The 14,092-nt window shown below is 50.1% G+C and overlaps 5 protein-coding genes across 5 annotated transcripts; 2 read left to right on the top strand and 3 right to left on the bottom strand.

The window, feature by feature from the left end:
- Nucleotides 1–806: 806 nt before the first annotated feature.
- Nucleotides 807–1,536, top strand: ARF6 (ADP-ribosylation factor, Arf Arf6; the record flags this gene model as incomplete). The annotated part of the gene is made up of 3 exons (XM_024906742.1): nucleotides 807–1,056; nucleotides 1,158–1,304; nucleotides 1,373–1,536. 3 exons carry the CDS (start codon nucleotides 807–809, stop codon nucleotides 1,534–1,536), a joined length of 561 nt encoding a protein of 186 aa, XP_024760828.1.
- An 841-nt stretch (nucleotides 1,537–2,377) lies between these two features.
- SSN3 (cyclin-dependent protein kinase) lies at nucleotides 2,378–6,192 on the bottom strand. Its single transcript, XM_024900138.2, has 3 exons — nucleotides 5,947–6,192; nucleotides 5,185–5,894; nucleotides 2,378–4,072 (listed from the first exon to the last, which is right to left on the bottom strand). Exons 2-3 carry the CDS (start codon nucleotides 5,300–5,302, stop codon nucleotides 2,727–2,729), a joined length of 1,464 nt encoding a protein of 487 aa, XP_024760830.1. The 5' UTR covers nucleotides 5,303–5,894; nucleotides 5,947–6,192; the 3' UTR covers nucleotides 2,378–2,726.
- A 302-nt stretch (nucleotides 6,193–6,494) lies between these two features.
- Nucleotides 6,495–8,208, bottom strand: ARP2 (Arp2/3 complex subunit, actin nucleation center). Its single transcript, XM_024908247.2, has 3 exons — nucleotides 8,062–8,208; nucleotides 7,498–7,917; nucleotides 6,495–7,384 (listed from the first exon to the last, which is right to left on the bottom strand). The coding sequence occupies exons 1-3, from the start codon at nucleotides 8,075–8,077 to the stop codon at nucleotides 6,654–6,656; spliced, it is 1,167 nt and encodes a 388-aa protein (XP_024760831.1). The 5' UTR covers nucleotides 8,078–8,208; the 3' UTR covers nucleotides 6,495–6,653.
- A 153-nt stretch (nucleotides 8,209–8,361) lies between these two features.
- TrAFT101_006300 (uncharacterized protein) lies at nucleotides 8,362–10,043 on the top strand. Its single transcript, XM_024908248.2, has 2 exons — nucleotides 8,362–8,625; nucleotides 8,693–10,043. The coding sequence occupies exons 1-2, from the start codon at nucleotides 8,512–8,514 to the stop codon at nucleotides 9,392–9,394; spliced, it is 816 nt and encodes a 271-aa protein (XP_024760832.2). The 5' UTR covers nucleotides 8,362–8,511; the 3' UTR covers nucleotides 9,395–10,043.
- Nucleotides 10,044–10,613: 570 nt separating this feature from the next.
- TrAFT101_006301 (uncharacterized protein) lies at nucleotides 10,614–12,809 on the bottom strand (the record flags this gene model as incomplete). The annotated part of the gene is made up of 4 exons (XM_024900229.2): nucleotides 10,614–10,621; nucleotides 11,235–12,276; nucleotides 12,367–12,474; nucleotides 12,609–12,809. The coding sequence occupies 4 exons, from the start codon at nucleotides 12,807–12,809 to the stop codon at nucleotides 10,614–10,616; spliced, it is 1,359 nt and encodes a 452-aa protein (XP_024760833.2).
- Between the last annotated feature and the right edge of the window lie 1,283 nt (nucleotides 12,810–14,092).

Here is a 14,092-nt window from a genome sequence, read left to right on the forward strand (position 1 = left end):
CATCGCCAGAATCCGGTTCGAGCTCCTCGAGGCATCGCAACCCCCCCACGCTCTCTCTACTTCTCCCTCGCTCTCTCTAATTCGATTGTTTGTTTTCCATTCTTCATTCTTCTTCTCCTTCTTCTCCTCCTGTCGAGCTTTGCGCCCTCGGGATCCTCGTCAACGCCGTCATACTCAAACCCCCTCCCCGTGTTCTTCGAATATTCACGTTCCTTTGGTGGTTCGCGCGCGTGTTGCCTCGCCCTCATATACGTTTGACTACAATCTCCTCTCTTGCAGCAGCTGGTAGTCGAGAATCGCTGGGGTTTTTTTCTTCTCTCAAGACTCCAAGAGCCCCAAGCACCACGTTTACCATGTAAGTTGCAGAGATCACAGCATCTATTTGCTCATCTCCTTTTTCTCTGCCCTTTCCTCCCTCTCAAGCTTCCGCGCAGTCTTTCTCTTGGTCGCTTCGTCGGGTATTTGGACATAAATGCCAGTAGGAGAAAGGAGGGAAAAAGAGAAAAAAAAAGGCAAATCAAGATTCGCTGGCAGTGCAAACGCGCTTGCGATGGACTTGTTTCTGACCTGCTGCTAACTAAAAACGCCTTGCTATAGACTTGCTGCGCTCCCTGCATACAAATTCCGTTTCATTCGACTCGTACACCTTTTTTTTTTTTTTCTTTCTTGGCGACTCGCTTCTGCAACGCCGCAAGCCCTCCCTCCTTTTCAATCCCCATCATCCGCCATCTGCGCATTCTCGCCTTTCTCTCTCGTCGCGACGAACCCCAACTATAACGAAGCTCCAGTAACTCGATATCGCAATCATGGGTGGCCAGCTTTCCAAGGTTATGAGCAAGATCTTCGGATCAAAGGAGATGCGGCTGCTGATGCTGGGTCTCGACGCTGCCGGTAAAACAACAATCCTGTACAAGCTCAAGCTCGGCCAGGACGTCACCACCATTCCCACCGTCGGCTTCAACGTCGAGACGGTCACCTACAAGAACGTCAAGTTCAACGTTTGGGATGTTGGTGGCCAGGACAAGATTCGTCCTCTGTGGAGACATTACTTCAGCGGTATGTTTTCTTTCTTTCTTTTTTTTTTTTTATCTGATACCGCCTTCTTTCCAGCCAGTCGAGAGAGCAAAACACTAACCATGCCCTTTTCGTTTCTTTAGGCACCCAGGGTCTCATCTTCGTCATCGACTCTTCTGACCGCACCCGCATGGACGAGGCCCGACAGGAGCTGCATCGCATCATCAACGACCGAGAGATGAAGGACAGCCTGCTTCTGGTATTTGCCAACAAGCAGGATCTCAAAGAGGGTACGTCACCTCTTGGACTATCCAGCAAGAAAGGTTACGGCTAACATTTTTTTTTTTTCCTTCTACAGCAATGTCACCCCAAGAAGTCACCGACGCTCTCCAGCTCTCCAAGCTCAAGGACAAGGTCTGGTATGTCGTGCCCAGCTGTGCCACCAGTGGTGAAGGTCTGCTGGAAGGTCTGGCCTGGCTCTCCAACAACGTCAAGGCCCCTGCCGCTCCCGTCAAGAAATAAAGAACAAAAACAGAACGATACATACCCTGCGCGCTTTGGTTTCGTTTCGCAAAACTACGACGTTTAATGGAAATCTTTCAATGATGCATACAACCCCTGGTACCCGCCTACGGATCGCCCCCCCTTCATTAATATTGCGTTGGGACTGCTTATTCAGTTCGAACGGCTCAGTCTCAGCTCGGGTGGCCGCCGTCTATACACTAGACGGCTGCTTCCGACTAGACGCGCGCACCGCCACATATACAATTCGCCAAAGGAGAAGAACGGAGATGGAGAGATGGAAAAAATATAGGAGGGGAGAAGGAATCGACTTAGGAAAGGAGAGGAGAGGTGATGGAACTGCTGTATACCATGTCTGTGTTGTGGGAGGGACAAAATTGTCGTCTGTGCTTTTTTCTAACGTGGTTCTTTTTTCTTTTTGTGACTTTTTTTTTTTTGTTCTTGTTGTCTCGCCAGCTTCTTCTTTTTACTTGAAGCGCGTATCAGCATCTCTTTTGTTGTTCCTCTTTATAACGCAATACGCCCCCCCTTTTTTTTTTCAGTTAATGCTCAAATACCCCGTGCTTATATCTTTTTTGTACCATGCCAATTTTTTTTTCTTGTGAAAGAAAGAGTGCGTGAGAGGAGAAGAGCAGCACAAGATGGGAGTGAAAGGGAGTGTGGTGTTGAGGCAGGAAGATTGTGGGAAAGGTGGCGAGAAAAGAAGCGGAAGAGAAGAAGGAGGAGGAAGAAGAAGAAGAAGAGGAAGAGGAAGAGGAAGAGGAAGAGGAAGAGGAAGAGGAAGAGGAAGAGGAAGAGGAAGAGGAAGAAGGGAATTTATTCCATATACCTGTTATCCCGTGGCTTTCATTGTTAGTGCAAGATATTATTGCCTGACATGCCACTGATCCTCTCGTTAATATTAATTTCCTTGATTCTACAAATTTATATATTCTCACTGAATAATCCATCATTGAATTCTATTCTTTAATAGAACAATACCTTCTCTACCAACGCCTAATAATTACCCACCCGTGTATTCGTATAACCATGAAGCCTCCCAATGCCAACGCCTTAAAAACATCAACAAGATACAGCTCTAACGCTTATAAATGCTCTAGAATTATCATCCTTATTCCAATATCGTCATACCTGGCTCCTGTTCAAAAAGCCCCCCACTCCCTCTCTCTGCACGTAAAAATCTAGAATTGTCATTCTTTCATACGCTTAGCTGGCCTGAGGAGCGTATCGTCTGGAAGGCCGCTGCGTTTCGTCCCCGGGAGACTGCTGGTTCGGATGTCGTTGTCGTCCTGGCTGACACGGCGGTGAGGGTACTCGACCTTGATGCCCTCGAAGCAGTTTGAGCTGACGCGGTCTCCCGAGCTGAAGAACTCGTACTGTAAAGCCTGTGCGGCGGTGAGGCGCTTTTCCGGATCGTATTCGAGGAGACCTGCGAGGAGCTTGTATCCTTCTGCGCCGAGAGACTGGAGTGCGGGCTGGCCGTTGGGACCTGATGCGGCAGAACCAGCACCGGAGTTGTTGTTGATGGTGTTGTAGTACCACTTCTCGAGGTTGGAGCTGAGTGGATAGCCGCGGTTAGGGGCGTTTTGGTGGTGGTGGTGATGGCTGTGGGTGCTGTGCTGCATCGTCGAGAGCGTGCTAAGCTGGCTATACTCAGGCATCGCTGGAAGCAGGGGCCACCGTTCTTTTGTCGGTAGGCCTACGATCTCGGCAATTTTGTGCATCTGATTTCTCTGAAAGGGGACCGTCTTTTTACTATCCATTTTGGCCTCCTCTCCCTTGAAGATCGGGCGCAGGGACAAAAGCTCCGCGAAGATGCATCCCACAGCCCACATATCGATGGCTGGAGTGTAATGGTACGACCCAAGTATCAGCTCGGGTGCACGGTACCATATGGTCACAACGACCTTATCGCCGCTGAAAAGAGAGTGCAATGGTTTGTCGAAGCGACGGGCCAGGCCCAAATCACCGATCTTTACCTCTCCACCGGACGTGACCATGATGTTGGCAGGCTTGAGATCACGATGCAAAACCCAGTTGGTGTGCAGATACTGGCAGCCGTTGAGGAGCTGGAACATGATGCTCTTGACCGTGGCTGGCGGTATGGGGTGGCGTGGCTGTTGCGTGTGATGGTGGATGATCTGCAAAAGGTCGTGCTCGGCATACTCGAAGACCATGAAGATACACTTGTCTTCGAGAATGATCTCCACCAGACGGATGACATTTGCGTGTCGTAGTTCGCTACAGAGGCTCATCTCACGGATAGCACTCTGTGAAATACCCGTATAACTGACCTGCTCGCCTTCCTTGTCTGGCTTGAACTTCTTGATGGCTACCTCGATAGGGGCCGGCCCTGAGCTGGAGGTTGGCGTGAGGCCGCTGGATGTCCGGACAACGGCGATGCCCTCCGGGTTGCTGGTCCTGCTCACGGCTTTATAAACACGTCCGTACGTGCCACTGCTGATGAAGCCAATAATACGGTATCGTTCCGTCACACGCGCCTTGGGCTGGTAGCCAGCCGACTGATCGCGACCATCTGCATATAGGCGGTGAGCTGATGAAGAAGAGGATGAATAATAGTGATGATGCGGCTGGTGAGGATAAGCGTGCCTCAGCTTCAGAGGCATGGCTGGGGAGTAGACGGAAACAGGCGCGCGGTCTTTGAAACAAGATCACGATGTGCTTATTGAATGCGTACGAAATGAGTGCAAGGTGAGGGCAGTAAAGATTTATATATATATATATATATATATATATATATATATATAAAGGAAACAGTAATGAAAGCGAGGATGCGACGAATCGCCCGAGGTATGCGTTGGATATGTACACAACTGTGTGTGTGTGTGTGTGTGTGTGTGTGTGTGTGTGTGTGTGTGGGTAAGGCGGAGGTGAGATGAGTTTAATGCGAGGTTAGACGGCTGGTTAGAAAGAGTAGCCTTGCTAAGATGACCCAGATCGGGTATCGTTCTAATATAACCAGCGCGGGACCCTTAGCACGGGTATGGAAATCTGACTAGCAGACAAGATTGAGGAGAAGAGGGGCGGTTTTGAATAGTTCCCGATAAGAGGAAACAAGAGAGTAAGAAGAGATCTCGAGATGGCAATGATAATGATGCGTGGCTTTAGCGACACGAAAAGAAAAGGGGAGGCTGAGCGTGGCGAATTTTCTGCCGCTTGTCAGACGCCGATGGTATTCCCGTTGGTAGATGCAGGAGAAAATTCCCCTCCTCTTCCCTTGCTCCTTGCTGTCTGCCTTCTCTTTTGGCCAGTGATGGTGATAATGAGAGCAGAGACACTATCCAGAGCAGCAAAAATACCCGCTCAAGACGGTGGGCAGGGACAAATCAAGAGCCAGGTGTGATTGCACAGAAAAAGGACACAAGGGTGGGCTATGACAAGGGTGGACCTTGAGTGGGTAAGGATGAAGGTATTGGTTAAAGTCGTCGATTTAGACGAGAGGGAGGGGGAGAAGAGAAGAGAAGAGAAGAGATAGGGAAAAAGCGTCAGTGCTCTGGGAATGCAGATGGGGAATAACGTTGAAACTAGCAGTATTATGGATTACTCTTGGTCGTCGGTGATTGTGTTGTTGGGTGGAACGAGAAGAAGGAATAAGCAAAGACAACAACCGAGTCAGCACCCACGCACCTTCAAAAGTCGCCATGACGCTGCGTTTTACCGTCTGGTAGGCCCTTGCATTCATAAAGCTAGCAGTTTTGCCGGATCCAGGCCCGGATGCCGCCGTGGACGGATTTGTCGGATTCATTGCGGCTACCTAACACAGTAATACGCTGTGTTGTCGTATTGATATGTGGTGGTTCTTTTACTCCTTGTGGTATAGACAGGGCGATCACTAGTCGGCAGCCGCTCTCGGGCACGGACTGATAGGTCGTCGACGCGCTGGAGAGATAGGACGGGCCGTCGATGCTGTTGGAGAGCTTTGAGATTGTTACGTTGGAGGGTTGGTTATTGGGTATCCTGGCCTTGCTGACGAGCGGGATGCCGCGGTGTCTGTCGACATAGGCCTGGATGATGCCGCACGCAGTTGTCGCTCAAATGCCGCCCGTCGATCCAGACGCGAAACTCGAGCGCCTCGAGACAGACAGTCTCTCCAGAGTCAGAGCTCGCCCGACAGTGGGGGGAGTGACCGACTCAGGCCGAGTGAAGCTGAGTTCAGACAACGGCTACACGAATGTGCGTGGCTGTGGTCGCAGCTCAGTTCCGTTAGTTACGGAAGCAGGTCCTTTTCGCCGTCGAGGTTCCTCTGTGGCGGTGGGACTGCTGCGGATCTCAGATGCGATGCAGGGAGCTGAGCCACTTGGGCCGTATTTGCACGTGGCCAGAGCAGAGAGACGATGCTACGTTGGGAATGAATTAGCGAGCGAGCACGATGGAGAGGGAGAGACGGACAGACGGACAGATATATGCTATATGCAGTATGTGGGATTGATTGATTCCTGCTGGATGTTTCTCTTTTCTATTAGACCGGTGCGGAGAAATTAAATGTGGCGTTCGTGTAAAGCAATCAGAGTAGTGTAAGGCAATGCGGGAAAAGAAGAAATAATATATAAAAAAGGAAGAGCAGAGAGTGAATGATCAATGCAGGGCGAGCATTGAACCCTGGATGACGAAGACAAGGGAATTATGTTTTGCAGCCGCGTGGTAAATGTTGTTGTTGTCTGAAATGCTGCTGCTCATCGTACATTGACTCTACATACGTCGATGACTAAGCTGCATGTATGTCGCCAAATCTTCACCACCACGGGCAGCAGGTACCAACTATGTACCTTATTCGCATGGCTTGAGACTTTCTAAATCAACGGGGCAATCTTGTTTGGGTTCCTTGGCTTGAGCCAAATCCGCCACCAAGATGCACCTCGGGTATTCTGTACCTTAGTATCGTGTCGACTACCTTGATAGGTACGCACTACTATACCAACCACGCATAAACCTGCAGCCAAATCAACAAAATGATTGTGTAAATAAAATAACGTCTTTTAATGCTTCATCTAGCCATACAAATAAATGTCATCGACTCTGCTGCTCCCGTTTAGATTCTACTCCCTCCCATTCATACTCCGTATATATACGCGGTAGACTAGGTACTACTTCACTCCTCATCGTGGCCCAAGCTTCTCCAGGGCTCGCACGCCTTGCTCCTCCCACTCCGCCTTGGTCACCCACATGCTCTCGTTCTCAGCCATGATGTTGGCCAGAACAGCGCCTCCCAGGAACACCATGTGTCTTCTCCGGGGAGGATCCTCAATGCGCACCTTGAACTTGCTCAGACGCTCAGGGTTGCCCTGGAGCGCTCGCGTCAGCCACAGCTGCTTCAGCTCCTTCTCCAGTCGTGACGGGAGACCAGGGTACATGCTGCTGCCTCCAGACAGCACAATTGCCTTGAAGAGCGATGCTCGGATGTCCACATCAGCCGACTGGATGGTGTTGAACAGGAACTCGCCCAGACCCGGAGACTCATTGTCCACAAGGTGAGGCTGGAACAGACACTCGGGTGCCTCGAACCGCTCACTTCCCACGCGGATGACTCGGCCGTCGGGGAGGGTGTAGTCCTCCACCAGCACTGTTGTGTCTTCGCTCAGGCGCTTGTCAAGCTCGAGGTCGTACGAGACGTAGCATAGCTTCTCCTTGATTTGGCGGACTGTCTCGAAGTCGGCGGTTCTGTTGAGGGCGTATCCTCGGCGCAGGAGCAGCTTGATTAGGTTGCGGGTGACATCTCGACCAGCGACATCCAACCGCTTGGTAAGGTGGTTTAGCACGACGGATTCGTAGACGGGAACAATGTGCGTGACACCGTCACCAGAATCGACAACAACACCAGAGCTCAGACCTATGTAATTTCCATGGATATTAGCCGCAGGTCTGGACAGTGGTGACATGCACATGCCGCAAGCTTGGATGGAAAGGACCAGACGGATAAGAAACAAGGAGGGCATTTGTTACCTTGTGCATATAGTGCCAGCACGGCCTGGATGGCAACGTAGACTCCGCCAAACCCGTATCTTTCAAACATGACCTCGCACATCTTCTCTCTGTTCTTTAGGGGATTCATCGGCGGCTCGGTAAGCAGGATCTTCTCGCCCTGCGGGTTGATCTGGAGCTTCTCGGAAAAGGTGTAGTCCCAGAGATGCTGCATGTCCTCCCAATTCTTGACAATTCCGTTCTCCATGGGATAGCTGATCTGCAGCATCGTCCGAGCCGCCGCCGCGTCGTCACCGCACATGATGTCCTTGATGACCACATCGTTGTCTGTCCGCTCTTCGGATCGGAGGATCGGCCGACCGACAATCGACGGATACTGGTGCTCGGGGAAGTTTTGGGCGGCATATCCGACCTTGAGGAATCCGGTACCGCCGTCGAGAACTGGAGAGACGCTCCTTGTGTCAGCAGTGAACGGCACCCCTTGATTGCGATGCTGCCAGGAGCAGCTCGGCAGCAGCTACCGCCAGCTGCACAGCTTCAGGGGAAGGGCGCCACGGGGAGGAGGCGGCTTCTGAGGCCACGTACCGATGGGAGGGACCATGTTGGCGATGGTTCAATGAGCGGGCAGGAGAGGCGAGCGAGATGCGTTGCAAGCGGTTGCTGGTGAGGAGCTGGCAGCGAGTGTGGAGGCGTCGTCAGTCGTGTCTGGTAGCGGTGCTAGCTGACGGCCATGGTGGGGGAGGACCCGCGATAGCCCATTCAGCGGTCGAAGCATTGAGTTGTCGTCAGAGGCGGGCTTTGGGGGACGTCACGTGATACCCCGCAGCGCCTGTCATCTCAATCAAGCTGTATGAAGCTTCAATGTTGTATGAAGCTCATGGCTGCTGCAATATCATATCACCTCATATCGCTAGATACTATAGCAAGACTATTTCTTATTAATCCATTCTTCTTTCTTTGTTTTTTTGCCTCGTTCTGTTTTTCTAACCAGCTGGTCCTTCTCTTATTCTTCGTCTAATCCTTCGCCCACCCACCATGTCTCTCTCCAGCTCTTCCAGCATCAACATCCTGCTCCTCAACCCCAACTCCTCTCTCGCCATGACCAAGACCATGGAATCAGCCGCCAACACAATAGCAGCTCTCAACCCAGTAATACCGCAAACCCATCCGACCCGTAGCCCATCACCAAGTGAAGTGCTTAGCTGACTCCTCCGAGTCTATATCCATCCGCACATACACAGCCCCCGAGCAAGCTCCAGCGAGCATCGACAACGATGAGGGCATAAAAGCCAGTGTTGAAGCCGTCACCAACGACTCGGGGCTCATGTCTTGTCTTCGCTCCACGCCATTCGATGCTGTGCTCGTTGCGTGCTTCAGTGTTCATCCCCTGGTCAAGCAATTGGCATATTCCTTGAAGCCTGTTCCCGTAACTGGCATTTTCGAAGCCAGTATCCTGACTGGATTGTCTCTCGTACCTACGGCTGAAGCTGACGGCGTGCACGAACAGCTGAAATGGGGCATTGTAACCACTGGGGCATTCTGGGAGACACATCTTGCCAGTGGCGTGGCCGCCTTTCTAGGCTCTTCCTCATCGCCTTCAAGCTTCAGTGACCCCAGATTCGCCGGCGTGTTTTCCACAGGCCTTAATGCAGGGGACTTCCACACCATCTCGCAAGATCAAATCAACGTGCGTCTCAGAGAGGCAACCAAGCGGCTGCTCTCGTCTGGAAACATCACCTGTGTCGTCATGGGCTGTGGTGGCATGGGGGGCCTGCAAGACATGATTCGTGCCATCATCATCGAGGAATACGGCCAGGAGAGGGCCAAAGACGTATGCATAGTGGATGGAGTGCAAGCTGCTGTGCTACAGCTGCAACAAACGGTGCTGAGCCGGCGAGTCTTTGGCGTCGTCGAATAGAACGGATGGCCCCTGGTATCAAATGTTATTCTCGCGGTTATACCCCTCGCTCTTCATATAACCGTGTGCTCTCTAATGTCTCTATATCAATGTTGCGGTGTGGAAGGGTCTCTTGAAATATCAACGTACATGACGATGCTTGGCTAGCCGGCGGTTTGCGTGTACAACCTCTCATGCAAGCATACCTGATATGCATCTACATCGTTTACCGCCCATCTTTTCGTCATTCTAGTGGCTGTCTTCGGTAAAAAAAAAAAAAAAAACGCTACTGAATCTTAAGCATGCTGTGTCAGACGCTCCAATCATACCTGCAGATTAACATGTGCTTCTTAAACACAGCGTCATTTACAACACCGCAACTCTATTTTTACGGTCGACTTACACGGTGCTCTGCTTGTCTTTCATGTTGTCTTTAGTCTCATCCTTACCAAAGTGAGTGCTGCCATCACATCGATTTTGGCTTGTCACACGCCGTATTACCGGGCCTTCATCGTCTACCTCTCCCCCCTTCTCCTATTTCCACGCCCTCATACGGCATCCAGCTGGCCCAATATATTTTCAGCGATATAAATTACAGTTATCCCTTTCATTTAGCTTGAATAACCAAAAAAGCATTAAAGAGAATCCCCTCTGAAAATGAAAAGAGGAAGATAAAAACGATGTTTCCTTGTTGCTATCACCTGTCGCCATGTGATTGCACAACCTCGTAAAGCACGACTTTTCTTTTTGACACTTTACGCCGTGTATTCGATTTCACGTTGCGCATCTTCGACTATATACACGCCTCCTCCCCTCTTCTCCTTTTGGTTTAAGACAGTAGGAACATAGACTCACGGCAAGCGACTTGATCTTCCAAAGAAAACGCAGCAACCCCAAGATGTGAAACAGATGGTGTCCTTGACGACGCATGTCGTGCGACAGGGGCGCCGATTTGACGTAACCACACTTCACTTCTACGTAGACTTTTCTCAGTACTCTCTGTCATTCCAAACTGTCTAGGCTTATTCTCATTGGCCATCTTTATGACTCTTTGTGAAGCGCAATTGAGAAGCGGGTAAATCCGGGTTGATTGTAGTTTTCTCCATCATCTCTTATGTACATGTAACTTTCACTTGTTGCTTCTCGAAGCCATTGTAATGCGGCTTATAGCCTTTGAGGTTGAAGAATAGGTTGATGAAATATTGAAATAGCTCTATTTATCTATCGCCGTAGCCTTACATTACACCCCTTGAAGAAAAGAAGAATCAACATTACAGACAAACCCATTAGAATAAAGAAATAAAGAAATAAAGAAAAAAAGCAATACGACCGATGACCGTCACTCTCCGCAGTACCCTTTTTTTCCCATGCCGCTCTCTTTTTCTTCTAAACCAGCCTTTGGCTTTTTCTTTCCGAATTTTTTTTTTCCTTTCCTTTAGGACTGAATTTCAGAACTTTTTTTTAGTAGTCGAATTATTCTCCAGTCTCCAGGATACGAAATGCTGTCAAAAGGATGAAATTAACAGACGCTGGTGTAAATTTGAAAGGAGAGAAAGCGTCAAAGAAGAAAGCAAACGCCGAAGTAAGCAGCAAAAAAACATGACAAAGGCAGGTCAAACCAAAAAGACAAATAAATGAAAATCTCAAACGCAGGAGAGAGATTGATATTAGGAGGCGGCACCTGTGAGTGATCCAATCTGATTAAGGCGAGGAAAACCAATTGCGAGAACGATCCAAAAGAGAACAAAGAAAGGCAAAATAAAATAGCAGACAAGATTAAGAAAGGCTCAAAAAACAATACACCATCTAAAAAAGCACCACCAATACATGCAACCTATGCCCGTTGTTCAAGTTCGCATACTAGGCTTGCGCTCATGCTCATCGCTGCTGAGCGTGTAATTCGAAAGGCCTTGGCTGCTCGAAAGATAGCTCCCGATAGCTGCATTATACTGGCTGTTGTATCTCCTCGTAGTGTCAGTATACTTGTACGTGAACTCGGGGGCAGTCATTCTCAGCGGCTCAATAACTGGCTCGATGATTGCCTCTAGAGATGAAGCTGCGCCAGTGGTATATCCTTCGCCGCTGCGTCCATGATGAGAGCTTGTTGAGGCGGACGTGGGATAGGAAGTCAAGGGAGAGCTCTCAAAGCTGTTGTAAGTAGTTGCTGCTGCTTCGGATAGGGCTGCTGGAGAAGAGCTGCCGGTAGAAGACTGGGAGGTCTTGCTGTAGGCTGAGGAGATGGACTCTGCGCGGTAGGGATGTTGCTGTTGAGGAGCGCTTGTTAAAGAGCGTGTGGAAGGTGCTGGGAGTAGTCTTTCATTGGTATTCATATGGCTGGGTATTCCAGAAGCGACGCTTTGATAAGCATAGCTGGGGCTTGTATCGGTGCTGGCAGCAGAACGATGAATCATAGACGCTACTGTAGAGGTTGCAGAAGCATGTCCGGTAGGATAGCCGTATGCAGCAGTGTTTGGCTCGACATACAACGGCGGAGCATTGCCGCTCTCATGCTTCATGGGAGCGGGGGAGCTTGTGCTCATTCGATAGCCCATCATGTAAGAGGCATCTTGTTGCTGCACTGCTTGCTGCTGGACAGGAGGCTGAACTGCTGCTGGCTGGTAAGACTGCGGATACACGGCGTAGTCGACGTTGCTATCCTCAACATATCCGTTCGTCCACGTCGACACGGGATAATACTTGTTCCCGTAGGCATAGGCAGAGCTGTTCTTATACGACAAAGCCTCACCACTGGGCACATGCATGGTATCCGGGTAGGAAGACGGCAACGGAGGAGTTGGCATAGGGGGCACTAGGGACGCTCCGCGGGCCTGAAAGGTGCGGGCAAGGTCGATGCTGTAGGTGAACGGATCGCTCTTTATTATAGGCGTCTCGTGAGAAGCCACCTGTTTTGGAGAGATAGCAATGGTTAGTCATGGTTATTGTGTTGACTGTGTATGGGGGACAGGAGAGAGGGCATGTATCGATCGTCTTACCCGAAGGAACTGGCATGGCTCGTGTCCAGCATTCTTGCAGTTCAAGCACGGCTGGCCATTTCCGCTGTCGCCTGTGCATCTGATCTTCCTCTTACGGCATCGTAGGCACTATGTTCCATCGGCTGTTAGCACCTTGTACTTGCAATTTGATGCCAAGGAGATGGGGCAAAACAAGTTTGACCATAGTCAAGCCAGTAGAATGGAAATGGAAAGGAAAGGGGAGGGAGGGAAAAATAACTTACTGCAACGGCGATTCTCTTCCGTGGAGTTGGCTCTTCGCCCTCCTGGTCGCTCATTACGCTGCTTCGGGAGTGGGAGTCGCTCTGGGCGTACTGGTTGGATCTGCGTTCCGCATACGACGAGGCGTAGGGCGAGATGCCGTCCCGAGGGGAAGAGTACCGTTTGTGATGGTTGGTGGATTGGGAGCCACTTGATGAACCCATGTTTAGAACCCAGAGAAAAGAAGATGAGGATATCTATCTATTTTTGTCTGTATAGATGTGTGTACCACTCTCTGCCAATTAGTCTTCTTTAGTGTCAGATCTTGGAATACCGAGTTATCTGCAACTATTTCGAGATCCAGACTTGCAAGAGCCGCTTCCAGTGAGCAATCTTGAGCAACTGTTCTTGATTATAATCTTCGCTGATAGATGGCTACTGGGTTAGGCTCGTGCTTCGACTGTGGTTGGGTTGAAAAGAGAGATGGGAAACGATGAGGCTGACGTCTTGTGTTGCCTTGATGTTGAAGGTTATGACTCGAAGGCGCTGGACACTAAGACAAAAGGCAACAAGTATCTTGAGGCAAAACCAAAAGAAGGGTTTGATTGGGGAGAAGCACCCAAACGTAAACGGAGTTTAGCAGTAAGGCGAAGAAAATAGGGAGTCCTAAACTGGAAAAAAATAAAATAAAAAGAGAGATGAAAAGTTAAAGGTTTGGGAGAGAGCAGTAGCTCCTAAGATAGTTATACATAAACGGTACACGCCGATCCCCTCTGGTTGATTCCCCGTGATTCTCATCTTTTGTTTGCCTGGATCCATCTGTCGGTCTATTCGTCCAATTATTTACATCCAGTGGTCTTTTTTCCTGTATTCGCCCTTTTGCTGCTCAACAAAGCCTGCCACGAGTGACTTGGGCCTTCTCTCTGCGCAGAGACTGGCCTCGGTACACAGCAGCACGCTTAGTTGGCAAACTCCTAGGTCTTGTCATCCCCCCCAGAGACGGCCAGTCTCTTCCTTTTCTGAAGGCTACACGCAAAACAAAGTGGAGCTGCTGTGCTTCCTCTGGCGCAGTCCATCATGGCAGAGGACAGCGGAAGGGGGAGGCTCGATGCATATCGAATCAAGTGCTTGTGGGTGGATACCTCGATCCCTGCTCATGTACATACTTGTTCTGTTTGACTGCTGAACGAAAGACCACACGTGGACTGGGCTGGACGGGGGTCCCCCTCAAAATCGATCTCACCGGACGGCCGGGCCGGTACTTTGCCAGCCTTTTCGGCCTTGGGCAAGTCTCAGAAGGTCTGAGATCAGACTCCCTGGCAAAACGAAACAGCCCAAACTGCTTCCTGTATACAGAGGGCGTGCGGTGAAGGATCTTCTTCGGTTCTATTTTGAGCCTTACACCCATGTCTCTCCAGAGAGGCGTGTAAGAGCTGGTTCAGATCAGCAACGTGGTATACAAAATAGAAAATCTATTCCTTGGAAACGTCGTTTAAACCCTAGCAAT

This window comes from Trichoderma asperellum, chromosome 3 (assembly GCF_020647865.1).
Source record: "Trichoderma asperellum chromosome 3, complete sequence".
NCBI classification, from domain to species: domain Eukaryota; kingdom Fungi; phylum Ascomycota; class Sordariomycetes; order Hypocreales; family Hypocreaceae; genus Trichoderma; species Trichoderma asperellum.

What these genes read in the sequence shown, in the direction of transcription:
- SSN3 (XM_024900138.2), bottom strand. Translation starts at nt 5,302, where the DNA reads ATGAATCCGACAAATCCGTCCACGGCGGCATCCGGGCCTGGATCCGGC. An exon ending in CGTCATGGCGACTTTTGAAG is followed by an intron (nt 4,073 to 5,184) that starts GTGCGTGGGTGC and finishes GCCTATATGCAG; the next exon opens with ATGGTCGCGATCAGTCGGCT.
- ARP2 (XM_024908247.2), bottom strand. An exon ending in GCTGGCACTATATGCACAAG is followed by an intron (nt 7,385 to 7,497) that starts GTAACAAATGCC and finishes GAAATTACATAG; the next exon opens with GTCTGAGCTCTGGTGTTGTT.
- TrAFT101_006300 (XM_024908248.2), top strand. Translation starts at nt 8,512, where the DNA reads ATGTCTCTCTCCAGCTCTTCCAGCATCAACATCCTGCTCCTCAACCCC. An exon ending in CAATAGCAGCTCTCAACCCA is followed by an intron (nt 8,626 to 8,692) that starts GTAATACCGCAA and finishes GACTCCTCCGAG; the next exon opens with TCTATATCCATCCGCACATA.